The sequence below is a fragment of the Malus sylvestris genome, chromosome 7 (genome assembly GCF_916048215.2).
Source record: "Malus sylvestris chromosome 7, drMalSylv7.2, whole genome shotgun sequence".
Lineage (NCBI taxonomy): Eukaryota > Viridiplantae > Streptophyta > Magnoliopsida > Rosales > Rosaceae > Malus > Malus sylvestris.
This window is the reverse complement of record NC_062266.1, coordinates 32,572,895-32,598,085: the sequence shown is the minus strand read 5'-3', so window position 1 is coordinate 32,598,085 and position 25,191 is coordinate 32,572,895. Positions and strand designations below refer to the sequence as shown.

At 38.0% G+C, this 25,191-nt stretch overlaps 1 protein-coding gene across 3 annotated transcripts; it reads left to right on the top strand.

Moving 5' to 3' along the window:
* Positions 1–2,174: 2,174 nt before the first annotated feature.
* LOC126629000 (probable F-box protein At1g44080) lies at positions 2,175–20,580 on the top strand. 3 transcript variants are annotated; one of them, XR_007625645.1, is made up of 2 exons: positions 2,175–3,232; positions 19,961–20,580. XR_007625645.1 is itself a non-coding variant. In XM_050298890.1 (2 exons), the coding sequence occupies exon 2, from the start codon at positions 3,814–3,816 to the stop codon at positions 4,951–4,953; it is 1,140 nt and encodes a 379-aa protein (XP_050154847.1). In that variant the 5' UTR covers positions 2,177–3,221; positions 3,648–3,813; the 3' UTR covers positions 4,954–5,097. The 3 variants fall into 3 exon arrangements, 2 of the variants coding, with proteins under 2 accessions (XP_050154847.1, XP_050154846.1); XM_050298890.1 differs by lacking the exon at positions 19,961–20,580 and adding an exon at positions 3,648–5,097 and having other exon boundaries at positions 2,177–3,221; XM_050298889.1 differs by lacking the exon at positions 19,961–20,580 and adding an exon at positions 3,648–5,097 and having other exon boundaries at positions 2,177–3,232.
* Positions 20,581–25,191: the final 4,611 nt, after the last annotated feature.

Sequence of the window (25,191 nt, the reverse complement as noted above, 5' to 3'; positions counted from 1 at the left end):
TGTAATTAAGATTTGATGAAATTATTTAAATCGAAATGTTTTATTTCGGATAGAGGAACCAATAATTTAGCCTTCATGGTTGACCAAAATATGCATAGTTAACAATGTATAGTAAAATATTTGCACTTGATATTCGTGCGAGATTCCTTTCTCAAGTTTTGGGGTTAATTTGTAAATTTAAAAAGCAAAAAATTAAGAGGGAGGGAATGTCTTATTTTGGGAAATTAAATCGCCCCTCCCTTTCCTATTTAGTTGTAATCATCAACTACCACAAATTCATCAAAATACTACTTTTACTACCTATTTGTATCATTTCTTTAATGGAGATAAGATTCACATGTATTGGCAGACCATATCTCTATTAGAAAGATGATACAAATAGGTGATCAATATAAAATTACTCCTAATCCACGAGAAATTTTTCAGTGTGACGGTACACGAGGTGATACACCACGTGTTACTATACAAATGGTAGGATATGTGTGTTAATAAGTTAATAACTTAAAGAATACAAATTCTCACCACTTATATAAAAACACGTAATGTACTATTCGTGTTCCGCTCACAATAAAAAAGTTTCTCCTAATCCACGCCTTAGGTCATATTATATCGAAAATTGTCAAAATTCACACGCGGTCACCAATTTTCTTCTAAGAAATAACCATTATAAATTCGAGTTAAAAATGAATTATTTACCCAAGTGTTTATTAATTGCGTGTACTCGCTGTATTTCGCGTTGCAGCGCGGGTACTCGTTTGTGGCGGCGGAGTGGGAGGACGTGGTGGCGGTGAAGTTGGGGCTATGGTGGGAGTTGAAATCTAGGGGTAACGTGATTGATGTTGTTTGGATTTCGTTGGAGGATTTGCATGGGAGATTGAAGGTTGGCGAGGTGACGGTTTTGGTGACTGCGGTGGTGTCGCCGTGTTGCCAACTTGCCAGAGGCCGAAGAAGTAGGAACAGATGCAGAGGAAGAGGATGACGGGTAAGGTGTAGTCGTAGACGTTGCGTTTTATCCAAGGGAATAGTGAAGGTTTGGAGGGCTTGGAGGTTGGGTGGTACGGAAGGCGGTCGCCGTTGGAAGCCATGGATGTATGGTGTGTGGTGGAAGTGCATGATGATTTTCTTTCTATTCCCTTGGAATTTAAAGGGGTTTATTTGAGGGAGGTGGAGGCAGTGAGGGGTTTAAAGAAGTGGATTTGGATCCTCTCCTGAGCCTAAGGAGAGGATCCTCCTGACCAAATGGTATGGACCGTTGTATTTTTATTTAACGGCTATAATTAATATAACTTTAAAGAGATCTCCTTGTTTATAGTTGTTGGATAAAAGTCCAACAGCCCACATTACTTGGTCAGAAGGATCATCTCTTTGGGCCCAGGAGAGGATCCAAATCCCAAAGAAATAGGGTTATGATGCACGTTGGGGTGGTGTTGTTTGTCTAATTTATACAGACATTGGGATTAAATGTTGAAATAGATATGCTGGAGTGCTTATTTTATAAAGAAACTAATTAAAATTGTTTAAAAACTTTGAGTTTTAATGATAAAGATAAAATAAAAGGTAAAGTAAATAGTACATGATTGACTTTTTAGTGTAAAAATGTGGTTTTTCGTTAGAATGAATAGTAGCAAGAGCTTTTTATTAAGGTTTCCTACTTTATATTGGTAATAAATTATTTAGTTTGTAAATTAAATTTAAAATTTTGGTATACCTAACATTACTCCTACCGAGTAACGCTACCAAATAACTTGCCAAGTATAGATAGAGAAGTTAACCTGGCTTCTTTCTTTCTTTCTTTATGGATCAACACACCCAAGACTCACCTAGAATCATCTCAACCATACACTGACAACAAGGCTTGAACAAATGTGCATAGATGAATATGAGCAAGAATAATATTCTTCTAGAGTTTCAAATGCAGCCATGTATATAAACACTACTGTTTTCACTCTTCATGTTTTTAAGTTTTGGGGTGTGATATCCACACTCTATTTTACTTCTTACACATCTTTTTAATTTTTAACATTCGGATCGAATGAATTTAAGAAGATCAACAGACAAAAATTATCAAAAGATATGTGAGAAGTAAAATAGAATGTGTGGATAGCACACCCCTTAAGTTTTAGGTCTGCCGTTTCACTCTCTCTAAAAGTTGTCTGCAAATTTTTGGTCGACAAAAAGGTAACGTTCCGCTTGTACAGCTCCCGATTCTTGAGGTCATTTGCGGCCGTGTATTTTGGCTTAAATTTTTGCAGCTAGTTAGGATTATTCGTTTTGGTTATGTATATTAAGCTATGATCGATCGATCTCTGGAATGCAAAGAGCTCACTGATTTTTTGTTCTACTTGGTCTTCAAAATTTTGACTCTGCTGCTCGATCTTCTTGTTTTTCTACTTGCTTAAGAGTTTGACTAGTTTAATTTCGTTAATATTTTGTTACTAGTCTGAAATCTGTCTCTCTGATAAGAATTTAGCTTATAATTTCTTTATTCCGGTTTTACTTTGTTAAATTTTCAGCTCAATTGAACTGGTTTTGTTTAGGCTCTCTAGTAATTAGTGGGTTCAGGGTTGACAAGCTTATGTCATTTTTTCAAGGGTAGTTTGGTTACAAGTTAGGCCATCTCCAATTGGGAGGGCTAAAGGTTGTCCAAGAGGCAAACGATGACCTGATTTGCCAAAAATTCATCTCAAATTGATAGCTGGGGTATAATTCTGTGGAGCCTACCAAACCATTATTTGGCCAAAGGGGCATCACGCTGATCAAATGTAGCCCTCCACTTAGCCACTTTTTTAGGGCCAACTTCTCAATTGCAATAATTGATTCTAATTCAATGCTAGATTTGAAAACATCCGATTGTGTGTTTCGTGCTGGTTGTTAATGTTGAATCTACTTTCTGCCTAATGTTGGTTTGGAAACTAGTTCAATTTCTGTGTTTATTTTTTCTCGTTATGCTGCTGATAGTGTTGTTTCCTTCCTTTTATCTTAGATCCCCATCATAAATTGTTGAAAGCTCATACAGAATATAAACTCTCTACTTTTACGAAGTCTCCATTTTCAGAAAAGTGTAAGCATCAATACAGAGTTGTACTTACGCTTACCAGCACCGGCCATGTAATGCTCTTCCAACAATATTAGCATGATCAGAACTCTCAACATATTCAGCAAAACCAGCAACACCAGAACCAATAGCGGCAAGGGGCATTCAGTGCTACTTCCTTAACAATGTCCCAGCCTGGTTTCCTTTCTCTTCTCCTCGCTAATGATTTAAGCTTATTGTATGACATAGTAAACACAAAAGGGTTAATTGATCTTTCCATTTCGATAAAAAAAATTCTATGAATATCTTAACTTGTTAGAGATTAAGGAAAGTTTAGTTAAATAAGATTAATAGAGGGAAAGAGACATTATTTATTACCTATTAGCTGTCATAAAGAGAGTGATTTCTACTGCTTTGTGTTGCATGCCTTGCTATATAAGAGGCAGCGGCAATGTATCTTTAGTTCGAAAAAAACTTTTGTTTGCGAGTAATTAATTTCCTTAATGTTACAGGAAATCCTGGTACTCCGACCTATTTGTTTTGGGAAACAAGCATTAGAGAATTGGGTAATTTATTTTCCTAGTCCTTAAATCATCTTCTCCTACTCTTGCAGGGAGGGATTACGAATTTACGATGTTACCACTACCAGGAAGGAAAGAATTTAGTGTATATAAATAAACACGAGGGGTACGTGTTTTGCTCACAACAAAAAAAGAAAAAAGAAAAAAAGAAAAAAAAAATAGAGAGACAAGGCAAATTCGTGCTTGAAAGTTGAAGCTATGGCTTCAGTAGTTTGGCAAAGTTTGCATAAGCACCTTTTAGATTCCGTCTTGGAGAGATTGGAATCGCCAAAGGATTATTTGCATTTCAGCATTGTTTGTAAGTGGTGGTATTCTGTGGCAAAGGATAACTACAATCAGCGTGCTAAGGTGACAACTCCAGTGCTCTTGTTGATTCAGACTGCAAAAAGAGGCACATGGTCGTTGTGCGATGTCATGCAGAATATGGTCCTTGATTTTCACGTACAGGTTCCTAACGTGCGATTCTGCGGCTCTTCAAAGGGATGGTTGATATATGTGGACAAGGATTCTGTAGTATATCTGGTTAATCCATTCTTTAGGGTTAAAGGGAAGACAAACAAAGAAAATTCCATCATTCGCCTTCCTCCACTCATCGGCGGTGTTCCACCATTGAAGAATTGGGATTCGTCTATCAGCTACTATTTTGCCTACAAAGCTATACTTTCAGCAGACCCTGTATTATGTGCAGACAATTACATTGTTGTGGTGATATGCGAGGTATACTGTCAATTGGCTTTTATTAGACCCGGTAAAGACACAACATGGACTTTTGTTGCCGATAGTCGGCATATAATTGAAGATGTTGTTCGTGTTAAAGATGAATTTTACGGCGTTGATCAAGGAAGACGCAATCTTGTAGCTTTTGATACTAGTGCTCAGTACAAGTGCAATGTAATATTGGATGCCGGCTACACGGGAGAAGTGCCAGCCAAGAGATACCTTGTGGATTTAAATGAGAAAAGATTTTTAATGGTTGAAAGGTATTGTGATGTTATAGATGGGAGACGAATGACTCATCAGCTCAGAATTTTTGAAATGAAGTCTCACAAGTGTGAGTGGTCTGAAATATACGACTTGGGTGATGTTGCTCTCTTCGTTGGTGATAACTCTTCGATAGCTTTGGTGGCTTCGAAATATTCAGGATGTCAGCCCAACTGCATATACTTCTGCCACGACAACATTAGTCAAGGATTCTTCCAACCCATGAAATCTTATGATTTTGGTGTGTACAACGTCAAGGATCAAAGCTTTTCGCAACCTTACCCAGAATATATTATGACCCTTATGCAGATGACCAATCGACCTCCAATTTGGGTTGACCGACCTTTTAAGCTCTAAAGGGCTTTACTTTTTCTTTCTCATGTTTGCCATATCCTAACCCATGTTCTATGCTTAAAAATGTCGCTGCATTTTTCTTTTCCTATTGGCTGTTGGCTCCTCCAATTTTAATGAGAAATGGTATTCTTTTTTTGTTTTCTTTAACTAATGAATATGGTCGTTCAAATTAAAACAATTCAAGAATTTACTAAACAAAACACACACACACACACACACATATATATATATATATATATATATATATTAATTCTTAAGGTTTTCATATATATATATATACATACATACAACATATTATAATATTTCTCGATGCATTTTCATATTTTAAAAGTGTTGCATAACAACTTTACTACCAATACCATCCAATCTCTATGTTATCATTCATCTACTGAATTTGCTCTATCACATGGAGTTACTATATGTAATATGTACATTTTTCCACCCAAAAAGTTTAGCAGGTTACGGAAAAATCTAGTACCCTTACCACACCAAATTTTTAGTATACTGGACTTCGTTGTGCCATAAATTTTTAGTATACTGAATTAGCAGTGTACGTTGCTGGAAAGTGTTGTTTTTGGGCTTTAGTGCAGTTTTTGGAGCCCAAGATGATCTCAAATGGGTTTGTGGCCTTCTGGAGAAGTGTTCAGAATAGTCCAAGCTTTAAACTCAAATATTTTGGGCCAATTTTGGAGCTGATATGGGTCCAAAACGTGGGTGTAAAGAATTTTGGGCGAATTTCCAAGTTAATTTAGAATTATGTTTCCTAATTTATTTCAATTGATTTGGTTTCTTAATCTTATTCTAAGACCTTTTCTAGGTAGGGTTTTATTTTGCAGTAGTATAAATAAGGCTTTTTAGCCATTAGGGTTTAAGAGGGAGATAAGGAGGAGAACGCACGCACTTTGGCTTTAGAGAGCTTTTGACGCTTCAAGTTTATTTTCAAGGTGTTTTCTATTCATGTTTTTAATAATATTTAGTTTTATGATTGTTCGTAACTAATTTCCGTTTGCTAGGGCGAGACGACGAGCCTTAGCAAGAATATGTAGTTTCTTTTCAATTTGCTTATGATATTATGCATGCAGGTTTTGAATTATTAATCACCGGTTTAAACTATCTAATTGTCTTGATGATTGGCCACCATTAAAGAAAAGTAATTTGATGCAATTTTGGTGGAGGGTTGTCCCTGAAATTGGTCTGACTTCTTATGGTTAATTACACTTCTTGGGATGAGCGACACGTCTTAAGGGTTATATGGTTTTTCATAAGGTTTTCACAAAACTTAATGAGTTTTGCATATTCACATTCGATCTGGACGCCACGAACAGGTTGCATGTTAGATATACGTTTTATGTTGGAAGTTCCAAGTAGGGCATATTTTAGGAAAACCTAACATTCAAAATATGCATGTATAAGTCATAAGTAATTAGAAGAACTATATAGGATTGTTAGGGTGACGGCAGAACCTTAATACTTTCTCACTTGGAATTCTAAAAAACTGTTTCTTTCTCCTTCTTTAACGTTGCAGTTTTTAAGTAATTTTTTAATTAAATTCGTTTTTCTTAATTTAGGTTATTAAAAACTTTGTTTTAATTAATTAGTTGATAATTGATTTCGCTTTGATCTTTTTAAATTAATCCCTATGGAGAACGACCTTACTTGAGCCAATTATACTACAATAACATTGTACTCTTGCAAGTATTTTTAAGTGTTTTTATCCATACTTTTGTAGGTGATAAAAATCCTATCAAGAAATTGGCACCGTTGCCGGGGATTGTTTTAAATAATTTGTGTTTATCAACTCTTAGTTAATTATTTTTTGTATATATTTTTTATTTACTTGATTTTAATTTTTTTTTAAGTAACAATTTGTTGGTTTTAAGAGAATTGCAGCAATGGATTGGTTTGGAGCCTCACAAGAAGCACCTACAATTTGTGCTCTTTGCAATTTAAATACCCATGATATTATGTATTGTCCTTAAAGGCAGTATTTTCCAGAGTTTGTGCAGCACCATATTAATATGAGGAACATTTTTCAAAAGCCTAGGTGCACTTCCTACTCAAAATTTTAAAATTCCTCATGGCCAGAGCATCAAAATCATATGTGAATGGGTAACCATCAACCTTTTGAACAACCTCATGCACCAGCAAAAGCTGATTGGGAGATTGCAATCGAAAACATGGCTAAATCCTCTTAAAACAACCACCGTATGATTCAAGATACCTAGGCTTCATTAGATAATTTGGCGCAACAAGTTGGGCAGCTCATGCATCAATGGGACGAACACAAGGAATGCGAGTTTCCTTGTCAACAAATTGATGGCCCACAAGATTCAGAGGAATGGTGTGTAATTCAAACACCGCAATGTGTAGAGAGTTATGACTACATGCAAGAAGACGCTAGAATTAAGAAGCCACTAGGCATTGACTTTCGCCTAATGGAGGAAACTGCTAATCTTGAAATTCCCACAGAACCCATTCCTACCCAGACTTATATGCCACACATTCCCTATCCAGAGGCTGCAAAGCAACCAACAAAGCTGCATGAATGCATTGGAACCGACATGTTCGAAGGGTTATTCATATAAATTCAGAAGCTAATCCAACACATAACCAGCACTTGACAAATATGCCAGATTTAGATACAGGGCAAACAACTCAAGATAAAATAATTTTTTCTATTGTAACAGACAATGAACCAGCAAAGCCAATCATAATTGCAGAAATTGAGTGCAGGTCCATTGAGAAGGCTAAGACATACAAGGAAAAGAAGACGTTTTGTGGCAGCCAAATTCCTCATAGACAAATTCGTCCAGTGCATAAATTGTGGGTATTAAATACAAGATTTAATTCAGTTCAAGGAAGACACAAGCCTCGCTGGAAGAGACCTTATTTGCCTTGAAAGACTAATCACAAAAAATGGTGGACAAGAAAGATTCAACCACAACAACAACAACAAAGCCTTTTCCCACTAAGTGGGGTCGGCTATATGAATCCTAGAACGCCATTGCGCTCGGTTTTGTGTCATGTCCTCCGTTAGATCCAAGTACTCTAAGTCTTTTCTTAGGGTCTCTTCCAAAGTTTTCCTAGGTCTTCCTCTACCCCTTCGGCCCCGAACCTCTGTTCCGTAGTCACATCTTCGAACCGGAGCGTCAGTAGGCCTTCTTTGCACATGTCCAAACCACTGTAACCGATTTTCTCTCATCTTTCCTTCAACTTCGGCTACTCCTACTTTACCCCGGATATCCTCATTCACAATCTTATCCTTTCTCGTGTGCCCACACATCCCACGAAGCATCCTTATCTCTGCTACACCCATTTTCTGTACGTGTTGATGCTTCACCGCCCAACATTCTGTGCCATACAACATCGCTGGCCTTATTGCCGTCTTATAAAATTTTCCCTTGAGCTTCAGGGACCTACGACGGTCACACAACACGTCGGATGCACTCTTACACTTCATCCATCCAGCTTGTATTCTATGGTTGAGATCTCCATCTAATTCTCCGTTCTCTTGCAAGATAGATCCTAGGTAGCGAAAACGGTCGCTTTTTGTGATCTTCGCTAGATTGCTCCGGTCATTAGTGTGGATAAGTATATAAATGGATAGAAATAGGAAAGCAAACACCAGATATACGTGGTTCACCCATATTGGCTACGTCCACGAAATAGAGGAGTTCTAATTAATTGTGAAGGGTTTACACAAGTACATAGGTTCAAGCTCTCTTTTAGTGAGTACAAGTGAATGATTTAATACAAATGACATTAGGAAATATTGTGGGAGAATGATCTCGTAATCACGAAACTTCTAAGTTCCGGAGTGTGGTATCGTCTTGACTTGCCTTATCTGTCTCGTAGGTAGATGTGGCATCTTCTCTGGAAGTACTCTTCCTCCATCCAGGGGTGGTATCTTTAACTGGTGGAGATGCACAAGGTAATGTATCAATTTCACTTGAAGCTTACTTGTAGTTTCAGGCTTGGTCAAGCGCGATACAAACCATGTAGTAGGAGTCATCCAAGTCGCTGAGCTAGGGGATCTGCTGAAAGAGGTGACAGACAAGGTAAGCAATCAGAGCTCCAAGCAATCAGTCCCAGATCAGAACTTTGATTTCGAGTTCCGGCTGATTGTTCACATTCTCCCTATCTTGCAGGCAGCATGAAGGATAAAGAGAAGAAAAATGAGAAGAGATGATATGGGATACTTTTGCTTTTGAAGAAGTAACTTTCCACAGGCTTATTCTTGAACTGGGCTGAAGGGTTTTCTGGTTTCCTCCAGAGTATAAGGCCGACTGAAGAATTTGAGGGTCAAAACAAGTCCATCAAATCTATAGTACGTTCGACCCTGCTGATATGGGATACTTTTGCTTTTGACAGAGTAGTGGATGTATCGGCACGTGTGCTGTTACGCTTGTCTCCACATGCTTCCTTGTATCCTTCTCACTTGCCCTATATGTTCCTCAGGCAGATGCGGTATCTTCCCTGGAAGCATAAGATGTTGAAGATGAGTACTCGAGAGCAATGCCAGGTAAGTAATCAAGTAAGGGGTTCCAGGCAGTCAGTTCCTGACTGGAAGCTTGATTCCAAGTGTTGACTGATTGCTCTCTTTCTCCTTGTCTTGCAGGTAAGAACAAGGCCAAAGGAAAAGACAGGGAAAAAACATGATATGGGATACTCTTGCTTTTAACCCTGATGATATAAGATATTCTTGCTCTAGTATAGCTTGTTTGCAGAGGTATTATCGGGGGGAAAGAAAGCTGAATATTTCAAAAGGCTTCTTTGGGAGTGCCCTCTCAGATATGAAGAAGGGTTGAGCATTTTTGCAAGTCTGCCTGTCTGTTGGGGATGGAGGTCAACATATATAGGAGTCTCCCTAACAACAAGTAGTAATGCTATTCCTTTACCCTGCTTGGTCATAACACGGTAGTGGGAACTGCCAGCTTCACATGTTTTAACTCTGTCAGATCACTTTCAAAAAGTGGTATGTGGTATCTGGAAAGCTGATGTTGTGTGTAAAGATTACAGACAAGCTTTATCCAAGGAGATCCGGCTCTTGAAGTTGGGAAAGTGGTGCCTCTTCGGTTTTCGAACAAGCAATCCTGTCGGAGATCTGGCTCTCGAGATTCGGAGAACGATGCCTTTTCGATTTTTGAGAAAGCAATCCTGCTAGGGGTCTGGCTCTCGAGATTCGGAGAGCGGTGTCTCTTCGATTTTTGAGAAAGTAATCATGTTGGGAGTCTGGCTCTCGAGATTCGGAGGACGGTGCCTCTTCGATTTTGGAGCAAGCAATCTTGTTGGGAGTGTTTTCTCGAATGTGAGAAAATGTTGGGCATGTTTGCTAATCTATCTTGCCACGAAGCACAGAGGTTGACACACAGGGACTTTCCAATTATCCAGCAATGGTACTGTTCCTTTACCCTTGTGGGTAATAATATGGTAGCTAGACCTTCAAAATTTATGTGTTTAAACTTTGTTAGTGCTGTTTCTTTGCTATTCTTTTACCCTTCTTGGTCAGAGCGGTGTAGTGGGAGCTACAAGCTTCACGTGTCTCAACTTTGTCAGAGAACTTTGGCAAAGTTATCTGTGGTACCCATGAGCTAATGTTGTGTGTGGGAAGTGGGTGATTGAACAGTAAGATTCATGTGCTTTCTACTTCACCAGAAATCTTCGACATAATGCCCATAATTTTCGCAAAGCTGACAGGTGCTGACAAGGCTGGAAAAGTAGGTGCCTCTTCGATTTCTGAGATTGGCCCTCGTGGTCTCTGAGCAGCCCAGCTTTTGAGAAAGCAAGCGCCTCTTCGATTTCTGAGATCGGCCTTCGTGGTCTTTGAGCAGCCCAACTTTTGAGAAAGCAAACGTCTCGTGGTCTCTGAGCAGCCCAGCTTTTGAGAAAGCAAACGCCTCTTCGATTTCTGAAGCTCCGTCGAGTGCAGATTTTTATAGAGGCTGGCATTAAGTTCCAAAACACACTTGAATCTCCACCAGTAGAAGCTCCATTCTTGCACTTCTAAGATCTTGATTTGTCCGACCTCTTCTCTCTTCAACACCTTTGAAAATGTCTGGCCCATCCGACCGTCGTTTTGACTTGAACCTTGTTGAAGAGGCAGCCACGCCTTTTCCAGACAACATATGGCGCCCATCCTTCGTCTCCCCTACTGGTCCTCTTACCGTTGGGGATTCCGTGATGAAGAATGATATGACCGTTGTGGTAGTGGCCAGGAACCTTCTCACTCCCAAAGATAACAGACTACTTTCTAAACGGTCTGATGAGTTGGCTGTTAAGGATTCTCTGGCTCTCAGTGTTCATTGTGCAGGTTCTGTGTCTAACATGGCCCAACGCCTATTTGCTCGAACCCGCCAAGTTGAATCATTGGCGGCTGAAGTGATGAGTCTCAAACAGGAGATTAGAGGGATCAAGCATGAGAATAAACAGTTACACCGGCTCGCACATGACTATGCTACAAACATGAAGAGGAAGCTTGACCAGATGAAGGAATCTGATGGTCAGGTTTTACTTGATCATCAGAGATTTGTGGGTTTGTTCCAAAGGCATTTATTGCCTTCGTCTTCTGGGGCTGTACCGCGTAATGAAGCTCCAAATGATCAACCTCTGATGCCTCATCCTTCTAGGGTTCTGTCCAGTACTGCGGCTCCAAATGATCCCTCTCCAGTGCCTGCTCTTTCTGGGGCTCTACCGACTGCTGAGACTTCTCCTAAGCAACCTTTGTGAAGGCTCCCTCTTGTTCGTTTATTTTGACTCATGTATATGTACATATTTGTGACTTATCGGGGATATCAATAAATAGCTTTCCTTCATTTCAACGTATTGTGTTAAATACACCAAAGCCTTCTTCGCTAAGTTCTCTGAATTTTCTTTTGTTGAAGCTTGTATGTTGAAGCTTTGTGAGTGGAGCATGTAGGTTGAGGTAGTATTCCCTTAATTTCCCGAGTGAGGAAAACTTCTCGGTTGGAGACTTGGAAAATCCAAGTCACTGAGTGGGATCGGCTATATGAATCTTTGAACGCCATTATGCTCGGTCATGTGTCATGTCCTCCGTTAGATCCAAGTACTCTAAGTCTTTTCTTAGAGTCTCTTCCAAAGTTTTCCTAGGTCTTCCTCTGCCCCTTCGGCCCTGAACCTCTGTCCCATAGTCGCATCTTCTAATCGGAGCGTCAGTAGGCATTCTTTGTACATGTCCAAACCACTGTAACCGATTTTCTCTCATCTTTCCTTCAATTTTGGCTACTCCTACTTTACCCTGGATATCCTCATTCCTAATCTTATCCTTTCTTGTGTGCCCACACATCCAACGAAGCATCCTCATCTCCGCTACACCCATTTTGTGTACGTGTTGATGCTTCACCGCCCAACATTCTGTGCCATACAGCATCGCCGGCCTTATTGCCGTCCTATAAAATTTACCCTTGAGCTTCAGTGGCATACGGCGGTCACACAACACGCCGGATGCACTCTTCCACTTCATCCATCCAGCTTGTATTCTATGGTTGAGATCTCCATCTAATTCTCCGTTCTTTTGCAAGATAGATCCTAGGTAATGAAAACGATCGCTCTTTGGTATTTCTTGATCTCCGATCCTCACTCCTAACTCGTTTTGGCTTCCATTTGCACTGAACTTGCATTCCATATATTCTGTCTTTGATCGGCTTAGGTGAAGACCTTTAGATTCCAACACTTCTCTCCAAAGGTTAAGCTTTGCATTTACCCCTTCCTGAGTTTCATCTATCAATACTATATCGTCTGCGAAAAGCATACACCAAGGAATATCATCTTGAATATGTCCTGTTAACTCATCCATTACCAACGCAAAAAGGTAAGGACTTAAGGATGAGCCTTGATGTAATCCTACAGTTATGGGAAAGCTTTCTGTTTGTCCTTCATGAGTTCTTACGGCAGTCTTTGCTCCTTCATACATATCTTTTATAGCTTGGATATATGCTACTCGTACTCCTTTCTTCTCTAAAATCCTCTAAAGAATGTCTCTTGGGACCCTATCATACGCTTTTTCCAAATCTATAAAGACCATGTGTAAATCCTTTTTCCCATCTCTATATCTTTCCATCAATCTTCGTAAGAGATAGATTGCCTCCATGGTTGAGCGCCCTGGCATGAACCCGAATTGGTTGTCCGAAACCCATGTCTTTTGCCTCAATCTATGCTCAATGACTCTCTCCCAGAGCTTCATTGTATGACTCATTAGCTTAATACCCCTATAGTTCATGTAATTTTGTACGTCGTCCTTATTCTTGTAGATAGGCACCAAAGTGCTCGTTCGCCACTCATTTGACATCTTCTTCGTTTTCAAAATCCTATTGAAAAGGTCAGTGAGCCATGTTATACATGTCTCTCCCAAAACTTTCCACACTTCGATTGGTATATCGTCTAGGCCTACTGCTTTTCTATGCTTCATCTTCTTCAAAGCTACAACCACTTATTCCTTCCGGATTCGACGATAAAAAGAGTAGTTTCTACACTCTTCTGAGTTACTCAACTCCCCTAAAGAAGCACTCCTTTCATGTCCTTCATTGAAAAGATTATGAAAATAACCTCTCCATCTATCTTTAACCGCGTTCTCTGTAGCAAGAACCTTTCCATCCTCATCCTTGATGCACCTTACTTGGTTTAGGTCCCTTGTCTTCTTTTCCCTTGCTCTAGCTAGTTTATAGATATCCAACTCTCCTTCTTTGGTATCTAGTCGCTTATACATATCGTCATAAGCCGCTAACTTATCTTCTCTCACAGCTTTCTTCGCCTCTTGCTTCGCTTTTCTATACCTTTCACCATTTTCATCGGTCCTATCCTTGTATAAGGCTTTACAACATTCCTTCTTAGCCTTCACCTTTGTTTGTACCTCCTCATTCCACCACCAAGATTCCTTTTGGTGTGTGGCAAAGCCCTTGGACTCTCCTAATACCTCTTTTGCTACTTTTCGGATACAACTAGCCATGGAATCCCACATTTGGCTAGCTTCCCCCTCTCTATCCTACACACACTGGGTGATTACTTTCTCTTTGAAAATGACTTGTTTTTCTTCTTTTAGATTCCACCATCTAGTCCTTGGGCACTTCCAAGTCTTGTTATTTTTTCTCACTCTTTTGATATGTACATCCATCACCAACAAGCGATGTTGATTAGCCATATTCTCTCCTGGTATAACTTTGCAATCCTTACAAGTTATACGGTCCCCTTTCCTCATTAGAAGAAAATCTATTTGTGTTTTTGACGACCCACTCTTGTAGGTGATCACATGTTCTTCTCTCTTCTTAAAGAAGGTGTTGGCTAAGAAGAGATCATATGCCATTGCAAAATCCAAGATAGCTTCCTTATCTTCGTTTCTCTCCCCAAAACCATGGCCACCATGAAAACCTCCATAGTTGCCTGTCTCTCTGCCCACGTGTCCATTTAAATCTCCTCCTATAAATAACTTCTCCGTCTGAGCAATTCCTTGCACCAAGTCTCCAAGGTCTTCCCAAAATTTCTCCTTCGAACTCATATCCAACCCTACTTGAGGTGCGTATGCACTAATCACATTGATAAGTTCTTGTCATATTACAATCTTGATTGCCATGATTCTATCTCCTACCCTCTTGACATCTACAACATCTTGTGTCAAGGTCTTGTCCACGATGATGCCAACACCGTTTCTCGTTCTATTTGTGCCCGAGTACCAAAGTTTAAACCCTGAGTTTTCTAGATCCTTTGCCTTAAGACCAACCCACTTAGTTTCTTGTAGGCACATAATATTTATCCTTCTCCTCACCATAACTTCCACTACTTCCATAGATTTTCCCGTTAAGGTTCCTATATTCCACGTTCCTAAACGCATTCTACTCTCCTGAACTCTACCCTTCTGTCCTAGCTTCTTCACCCTCCCCCGTCCAATGGAATTAAAGTACTTCTTTTGTGTGTCCCGTGTAAAGTTGATAGGTGCATATGCTCCCAAACAACTTTGAGTGGAGTCGTTCGAAAAGAAGTTTCTATGGCCCCCTTGCTCATTTAACACTGCATCCGGGTGCCTATGGAGATACAGCGACCCTTGCTCACTTATCACTGTGCTCGGGCCACACAGCGCGCCACTTACGGGTGACGCCCTAGCTTTAGCGCGATTTCGTTCTGAATTCATTTTCATAAGGATTCGACGTAACTGTGGAGTGCCGGCTGTCGACTACCTGACGCCCTCCCCCTCCTCCTTTACCCGGGCTTGGGACCGGCAATGTAAGATAAACTTACATAGGCGGAGTTACAAGAAAGATTCAACCAATGAATTTAAATGCACAGTTCAAGACAATCCTTACCTACCATTGCCTTATGATGCTGCAAAAGAGTGGTTGATTCTAAAATGACAAGTAATGTGATCACCGGTTTCTTTCAAATCCGTCTAGCTATAGACGTTAACTAAAACGCTAATTGGGAGACAACCCAATTTTTCTAACTCTTTTCTTTTTATTTCGTTTATTATTTTATTTTCCTGTTTTTATTCCTAACTACAAAAATCACAACAACACAAAATCAGAAAATTGAAAAAAAATATTGCAATTTTTAATTCTTGTTATTCTTCTTTACTTATCTAATTAGGTTTTTGATTTGTGATTGCAGGCTGCATTCGGAACTAATTTGATCTAATCTCAACTACTTGTGGATTCATACATTCATCCATTCATCTTAGTATGCATTCAACCATCCATTCATCACAACAAAATTCATCATCACATTCATAAGAATATTCATGGTAGTCAAATTCAACACAAATGCAAGCACATAATACAGAATGAGCACAGGATGAGGTCCAGGGATACTCACAGTGGGGAGCTGAGAAGACCTCTATGCTAATGGACCCCTTTCACTCTCTCACTCTCTCACACTTCATTGAAAATATAATTACATTGAAGTTTGGGGGTAGGGATCCAAGCAGCACAGAGAAGAACAGTCATCAGGACCATCCATATGCATATATTTGGGCTCATGCGTTCATCAATAGAGACATGCAATATACATAACACATTCATGAGCTTGCAGATAGTAGACTAAAACCATTGATGCATGAACACACTGAAATAAAAAAGCACTACTTTACACAGATTTATGCGACATAACCTAATTCATATTTTAGGCAGGCACAAGTAGTACATTTACAGATCTGGCAAGTTCAGGCTCAAATAATTGCAGTGATTTATATTTTGAAATTTCAAGCTCAAACAATTCGCTGGAGGGAGGAAAAAGAGAGAGAAAAGAAAGCTTAGGTGAAGAAATTTAATAGATGGAGAGTGACTGGAAAAAGAGAGAGAAAAGAAAACTTAGGTGAAGAAATTTAATAGATGGAGAGTGACCGTATTCATTAGCTGTTGGCTGATTTCATTACGATGGTTTGCATGTCTTGCCATATAATAGGCAAGGCAATTCAAAACTTCAAAAACCTAGTTGCTTTTTATTGCAGTAGAAACTCCAAAAGTGGAAGGTTTTTTGTTTATATGATATGCATTTCTTTTCTTTTCCCACTTTCTATGATGCATCTTATTTTGTTTTTCTTTTCTGATATTTTTCTTTTTAGAAAACTTCATTTTAATTCTTAAAAAAGATGAGTTTTACACTATAATCTTGTGTAAAATTAAAATCCAATTTTAGTCCCTAGTACATTTAATCATCTCAGTTATTAGTTATATTTTGATGTTTTATTTATCTTTTTATTCCTATTTTAATGTATTAATTACATTTAAATTTAATTTTCATTTCATTTATCATAATATTTTAATGTCTACATTTAGGCAACTAATTTTTTTTATAATATATAGTCAGATAACAATTTTGTATGTTCTTCATTTAGGTACATTAATATATTTGAATGTTTCGGTAAATCCATCAATACAAACATATAGGTACATTAATTCATCGATACAAACATATACATGCATTTCGGTACATACATTTGAGTTTTATTTATTTATTTTTTTAAGTACAACGATATATTTTACACTAAGGCGATGGGGGTTCGGTTAAGCCACACAATAGACAACTTAATTTGGTATCGAATTCGCAATCCACGAGATTCGAACCTAATACATCTCATTTGAGTATTGACTTTTAGGTACATTAATTCAATATACTATATTTCAATACATACATTTAGGTACATACTTTTCGGTATTGACATTTAGGTACATTAATTCAATATAATACATTTCGGTACGTATATTTCGGTACGTACATTTCGGTACATACATTTCGGTACATATATTTCGTTACATACATTTCGGTACATACATTTCGGTACGTACATTTCGGTACGTATATTTTGATATGTACATTTCGGTATTGACATTTAGGTACATTAATTCAATATAATACATTTCAGTACGTACATTTCGGTACATACATTTCGGTATATATATTTCGGTACGTACATTTCGGTACGTATATTTCGGTACGTACATTTCGGTACGTCGGTACATACATTTCGGTACGTCGGTACATACATTTCTGTACGTCAGTACATACATTTCGGTATTGATATTTAGATACATTAATTCAATATAATACATTTCGGTACATACATTTAGGTTCATTATAATATATTTCGGTACAATCATGTAGGTACAAAAAAGTCAATTATATATATTTCGGCACAGTACAATCATGTATTTATATATTTTGTATCACAAATTTCTTTTAATATTTTCTCATTTATGTTCATTTATAATTAAAGAACTAAATATGCATATTAATAAAATTAAAATTTAATGTGGAGAGATTAAATAAAAATACACATTAAATAACAAAAATTGAATATAAATTTTGATAAAAGTACACTTTAAGGGATTAAATTGAATATGTAACTAGCACCAGGTTTTTTTTTTAAATTTTAATCTTTTGCAAGGACTAATGTTTAAAAACCCTTTTTCTTTTTAACCTTGCAGATGACGGAGTGCAGCGCTTGTGGTCTTGTGTTTTCCAGCAAAGATGATTTGGCCAAACACAATTGCCTTGTCCATGAGGATTTCCCCAAATTCGTCTGCTTTAACTGTGGGAAACAATTTGATAAAGAAGGTGGCGTGGTCACTCATGCCAAAAAGCTTCACAAGAAGGACTATGAAGGGAAGTTTGTTTGCCACAGTTGCAGTCATATCTTCATCAAAACTTCGGATCTCAGCGACCATGGTTGCAGCGGCAAAGTAGTAGGAAGGTTAAGTTGGGTCTTCTTTTTGTCCGTAGCTCCTCCAACCTCTTCACAAGAGGCCTCACGTTGTGTTAGTCGTGTCCTATTTATTACAAGAGGACCTTACTTGTAATTCATTTTTAGTAAAAACTCCTACTTACCCGGTTTTGTCAAGCTAGCGAGAGAAAAATGTTAACAATGATACTTATCGAGAGAGAAATTTTAACAATAGTACTTACACACTCACTAGTAAATACTTCTCATACTTACTTTTGGGGCCAAAGTGAGTATTTCTCATACTCACATTTGGTTCAATCAAAAGATGTTACATGTTCATCTTGAGGACTATTAGGGTGCGTTTGTTGCACCGGACTGTCTCGGACTGGACTAGCTTCAGGGACTAAGTTGGACTGGCTTAGACTAGACTAAGCTAGACTAACTTAGTGAAGCGTTTGATGTAATGTCGGACTAAAAAGTAGATACTTAACAAACTACAATATTGTATTATTCAATACATATTTAATAATATTTTTTTATTAATTCTACTTTTTTCCAAGCTTTTCCAAAAAAATCCTGCTCTGGAAACTTCTCTTTCTCCTCTTTGTTTCCGTCCGGTCTTTATCTCCCTCTTTCTGCTTTTCCATCTCTCTATTTCTCTTCGTCCCCATAACAACTTTCTCTCCCCTTTTCAATCCATTTCTCTACTCCTTCCCCAACTAATGGCAAATGATATAGATCTGGGTGGATTTTGGTGGTTCTTTTCGCCATCTGCAACTCTACGCTAAAAAAAACAGATAAGATTTTGAGATTTCGGCGATGGGCGTGGACGGCGGACCGTGTCGAATTTTGATATTTAAGCGGTGGGTGTGGCCACATCGGCTGTGAGATGTTGTTCCTCCAGATCGGGCCACGGGAGAGCAAGCACTGCTGACTGCCTAGCCACAGTGGCGGGGCCGCAGAAGAAAGAAGTTAGAAGCCCAGGGACTAGATGTTGGTGCCGACATTGATCCGAGTCTGGGATGTCGGTGCAAAGAGATAGAGGAAGGGAGAGAGAGGATACGAAGTGCAGGAACAGACGAGAGAAGACGAAGGTCTTAACAATCCCGTGGTTTTGCGGGGATCTCGCTAAGAACTCCTAGCAAGGCCTCTAATTCACGCGAGTCCCATTTAGTCCCATTTAACTTAGCTCCAATACAAACCAAACATGGACTACAGTCTAGTCCAGTCCAGTCCCAGTTAATGAGGCCAAACAAACGCCCCCTTAAGGGAGCTCTTGAACTAATCTAACGGTAGATTAATTTATGAGGCTAAATATCCTAAACAAAGAAGAGCCCATGAACTGATTTAAAAAAAAACCCAGAAGGGTTCGTGTTGAAATTCCTCGCACCAGGACGCTTTCAAGAATGAGGGTTCAGGTTTTGCAAACCTACGAATTTGAATTTTTCATGCTTGAAATTTCCTCTATTAAATTTGCTTAAATAAACTTTCCATATTGAGAGATTTTTGAATATGAAAAGAGAAGAAAATATTAAAATGAAAGACCGGTTATTATTTACAAGGAAATAATAAATACATACATTTTTACTCTTTTACACAGCCTTGCATAATCAAGTTCGTTGTATGCACTTCACATGTTCAATCGGATGGCCACATATAAAAATGGGTGAGTGACCAGCAGCGGCCGGAAAAAAACTTTTGTTTGTGAGTAATTAATTTCCTTAATGTTATAGGAAATCCTGGTACTCCGATCTATTTGTTTTGGGAAACAAGCATTAGAGACTTATTAGAGACTTGGGTAATTTATTGTTTCCTAGTCCTTAAAATCATCTTCTCCTACTCTTGCAGGGAGGGATTACGATGTTACCACTACCAGGAAGGAAAGAATTTAGTGTATATAAATAAACAAGAGGAGTACGGGTTTTGCTCACAAAAAAAACAAAAAAACAAAACCGAGACAAAGCAAATTCGTGCTTGAAAGTCGAAGCTATGGCTTCAGTAGTTTGGCAAATTTTGCATAAGCACCTTTTAGATTCCGTCTTAGAGAGATTGGAGTCGCCAAAGGATTATTTGCATTTCAGCATTGTTTGTAAGTGGTGGTATTCTGTGGCAAAGGATAACTACAATCAGCGTGCTAAGGTGACAACTCCAGTGCTCTTGATGATTCAGACTGCAAAAAGAGGCACATGGTCATTGTGCGATGTCATGCAGAATAAGGTCCTTGATTTTCACGTACAGGTTCCTAACGTGCGATTCTGCGGCTCTTCAAAGGGATGGTTGATATATGTGGACAAGGATTCTGTAGTAACCCTGGTTAATCCATTCTTTAGGGTTAAAGGGGCGAGAAAGAAAGAAAATTCCATCATTCGCCTTCCTCCACTCATCGGCGGTGTTCCACCATTGGAGAATTGGGATTCGTCTATCAGCTACTATTTTGCCTACAAAGCTATACTTTCAGCAGACCCTGTATTATGTGCAGACAATTACATTGTTGCGGTGATATGCGAGGGATATTGTCAAATGGCTTTTATTAGACCCGGCAAAGACACAACATGGACTTTTGTTGACGATAGTCGGCATATAATTGAAGATGTTGTTCCTGTTGAAGATCAAGTTTATGGCGTTGATCGACGCAACCAAAATCTTGTCACTTTTGATATTACTGCTCAATACAAGTGCAATCTGATATTGGATGAACCGGAAAGGAATGGACTGCCAGTCAAGAGGTACCTTGTGGATTTAAACGAGAAAAGATTTTTAATGGTCGAAAGGTGTACGGATGATATAGATGGCAAACGCGTGACTGTTCAATTCAGACTTTTTGAACTCAAGTCTCACAAGTAAGTGGACTGAAATAGACGAATTGGGTGATGTTGCTCTCTTCGTTGGTGATAACTCTTCGATAGCTTTGGTGGCTTCAAAATATTCAGGATGTCAATCTAACTGCATATACTTCAACCATGATTACATGCGTCAAGGAGCTTTCCAACCCTTGAAATCACATGATTTTGGTGTGTATAACGTCAAGGATCAAAGCTTTTCGCAACCTTACCCAGAAGATATTACGACTCTAATGCAAATGACCAACCGACCTCCAATTTGGATTGAGCGACCTTTTAAGCTCTGAAAAGGCTTTATGTTGTTTCTAATGTTTGTCATATTTAACTCATGTTCTATGCCTAAAAATGTCGCTGCATTTTCCTTTCCCTATTGTCTCATTGTCTATTGTCTCCAATTTTAATGAGAAATTGTATTATTTTTTTTCGAACTAATGAAATATGGTTATTCAATTTATGGACAATCAAGCAAAACGAGAAATAGAAAATTTGACCTACATTTTTTCCAAAAATATTCTTACCATGTGCTTCAAATTTCAAATAAATCCAACCTATACTATTTCAATCTCCCTATGGGGAGTCGGTACAGTGGTAATCTCCCTCTCCCATCCCATATTTTTTCTTTGCGTGAATCAAGATTTTCTAACTTGGATTTGGTTTCCCGACTTGCTTTCATTTGTTTATCTTTCATCCCCATGATTAATTGTTAAAAGCTGGTGATGAATATAAACTCTGTACTTTCAGGAGGTCCCCATTTTCAGAGAAGTGAAAGCATCGATAGGAAGTCATACTTACGCTTATCAGCACTGCTCATGTCGTTCTCTTCCAACAATATTTGCATGTCGGGATCATCGATTATGGATGGGTCTTCTGCAGTGCAACTAAATTCTCAACATCCCCAGAACTCTAAAAAAGTTAAGCTAAAATCAATGACACAAGAACCAACGGCAGCAAGGGGAATTGAGTGCTACATACCCACGTTCCAAACTGGCCAAGTTTCCCTTCCCATTGGACCGATCATAGATGATGTTAATAGCATGAAAGACTTGCTGGACTTCTGCAGGAGAACAAAGTTGGGCCAATTGGTAGGCCTCCTCTTTTCCCATATATTTTTTAACTCTATGTTTTGCTGCTTTGCATGCATGCTTGATTGTGTTATTAGTAGCGTCCTCTGGCATTATTTGCTTGGCCAGCACTATCTTAGACAGCTTCTTAAGGCATGATTATACTACTGAATTGTGACGCTATTTTATCATCGTGTGGAAAGAAGCTTCAGTTTTGTAGCTAAATATGCTTCTTGAGTATTGTGCCTTTAGTTTTTATTGAGTTAACGTTTTAATTGTGACGCTATTTTATCTCTTGTTAAGTTAGAAGTTTAAATCCGATAGTTGGCCTCTTTTTGTCTCAGTTGCATTTTGGATATCTGAACTTGTTGTGCAGACTGTTTTCCTAATGATTTATCTTCTTGGTGAACTTGTGTTGATAATTGCAGAGAGCATGAAGTCTATCCTTGACATGCCTCTGCAGCCAAGCTCCAGATGCAAAAGATGCAGGAAATGGATCAATTAGCAAGTTCTCAGGGATTGCCTTGCCCACCGACACGAACACTCTCAATAAGCTACGGGTATTGCATCATGGACTGAATAACCAAAAGAACAACCACAATCAGATGGTGAGTCGTGGAACTATGAGCTATTGAGTTCCTTGTTTAATGCACTTAATTGGGCTTCTTTTTCTTTTTTTGTTCAATCCCTTCTCAGCTGGGATAATAAACATGGCTTCCTTTCTTTGAGAAATATGTATTGTTTAGACGTTCTTAATTATTATCCCTTATGTTACCCTTCTTGAATATGTCTTACTTTTTTGAACATGTCTTACTTAGTACAATTATCTTAATTAGTCTAGGTCTTTAAGATTAAATCACTAGAGGAGAGAAAGAGCGAGGAAAGTTTTACTGATCACAATCAATAAGTGGAGAATGACATCTCAGATTTTACTTTAATGATTTTAAGCATTGTTGCAGCAAGTCCCAACAAACATAAAAAGGGGTTAGTTAATCAGAACCTTGAACACTTCACTAGGGAGGGAGGGAAAGAGAAAGGAAAACTTAGGTGAAGAAATTTAATAGATAGAAAGTGACTTTGTTTATTACCTCTTGGCTGATTTCACTATATTGGTAAACAGATAAAGATCTTTCAAAAACCTTGAACACTTCACTGGACGACGGAGGGAGAGAGAGAAAGGAAAACTTAGATGAAGAAATTTAATAGATATAAAATGACTTTGTTTATTACCTCTTGGTTGAGTTCACTATATTGGTAAAAAGACAAAGATCTCTCATAAACCTTGAACACTTCACTGGACAGAGGGAAAAAGAGAGAGAAAGGAAAGCTTAGGTTAAGAAATTTAATAGATAGAAAGTGACTTTATTTATAACGTCTTGGCTGATTTCACTATATTGGTAAAAAGATAAAGATCTCTCAGAAACCTTAAACACTTCCTTAGACGATGGAGGGAGAGAGATAAAGGAAAGCTTAGGTGAAGAAATTTAATAGATAGAAAGTGACTTTATTTATTACTTCTTGGTTGATTTCACTATATTGGTAAAAAGATAAAGATCTCTTAGAAACCTTAAACACTTCACTAGACGACGGAGGGAGAGAGAGAGAAAGGAAATCTTCGGTGAAGAAATTTAATAGATAGAAAGTGACTTTGTTTATTAGCTCTTTGCTGATTTCACTATATTGGTAAAAAGATAAAGATCTCTCAGAAACCTTAAACACTTCACTAGACGGAGGGAGGGAGAGAGAAAGAAATGAAATCTTAGGTGAAGAAATTTAATAGATAAAAAGTGACTTTATTTATTACATCTTGGCTAATTTCACTATATTGGTAAAAAAATAAAAATCTCTCAGAAACCTTGAACACTTCACTGGATTGAGGGAGAGAGAGAAAGGAAAGCTTAGGTGAAGAAATTTAATAGATAGAAAGTGATTTTATTTATTACATCTTGGCTGATTTCACTATATTGGTAAAAATATAAAGATCTCTTAGAAACTTTGAACACTTCACTAAACGGAGGGAAAGAGAGAAAGGAAAACTTAGGTGAAGAAATTTAATAGATAGAAAGTGACTTTTTTATTACATGTTGACTGATTTCACTATATTAGTAAAAATATAAAGATCTCTCAGAAATCTTGAACACTTCATTAGACGGAGGGGGAGAGAGAGAAAAAGAAATGAAATCTTATGTGATGAAATTTAATAGATAGAAAATGACTTTATTTATTACCTCTTGGTTGATTTCATTATCTTGGTAAAAAGATAAAGATTTCTCAGAAACTTTGAACACTTCACTTGACGGAGGGAGAGAGAGAAAGGAAAGCTTAGGTAAAGAAATTTAATAGATAGAAAGTGACTTTTTTTATTACCTTTTGACTTATTTCACTATATTGGTAAAATGATAAAGATCTCTCAGAAACCTTGAACATTTCACTAGACGGAGGGAGAGAGAGAGAGAAAGAAAGGAAATCTTATGTGAAGAAATTTAATAAATAGAAAATGACTTTGTTTATTAGCTCTTAGCTGATTTCACTATATTGGTAAAAAGAGAAAGATCTCTCAGAAACCTTGAACACTTCACTGGACGGAGGGAGAGGGAGAAAGAAAGAAAGTAAATTTTAGGTGAAGAAATTTAATAGATAGAAAATGATAGAAAATGACTTTGTTTATTACCTCTTGGCTGATTTCACTATCTTGGTAAAAAGATAAAGATCTCTCAAAAACCTTGAACAGTTTACTGGACGAAGGGAGAGAGAAAGAGAAAGGAAAGCTTAGGTGAAAAAATTTAATAGATACAAAGTGACTTTGTTGATTACTTCTTGGCTGATTTCACTATATTGGTAAAAAGATAAAGATCTCTCAGAAACCTTGAACATTTCACTAGATGGAGGGAGAGAGAGAAAGAAATGAAATCTTAGGTGAATAAATTTAATAGATTGAAAGTGACTTTGTTTATTATCTCTTGGCTGATTCACTATATTGGTAAAAAAAATAAAGATTTCTTAGAAACCTTGAACACTTCACTAGACGAATGGAGAGAGAGAGAAAGAAAGGAAATCTTAGGTGAAGAAATTTAATAGATCGAAAATGACTTTGTTTATTACCTCTTAGCTGATTTCACTATATTGGTAAAAAGATAAAGATCTTTCAGAAACCTTGAACACTTCACTGGACGGAAGG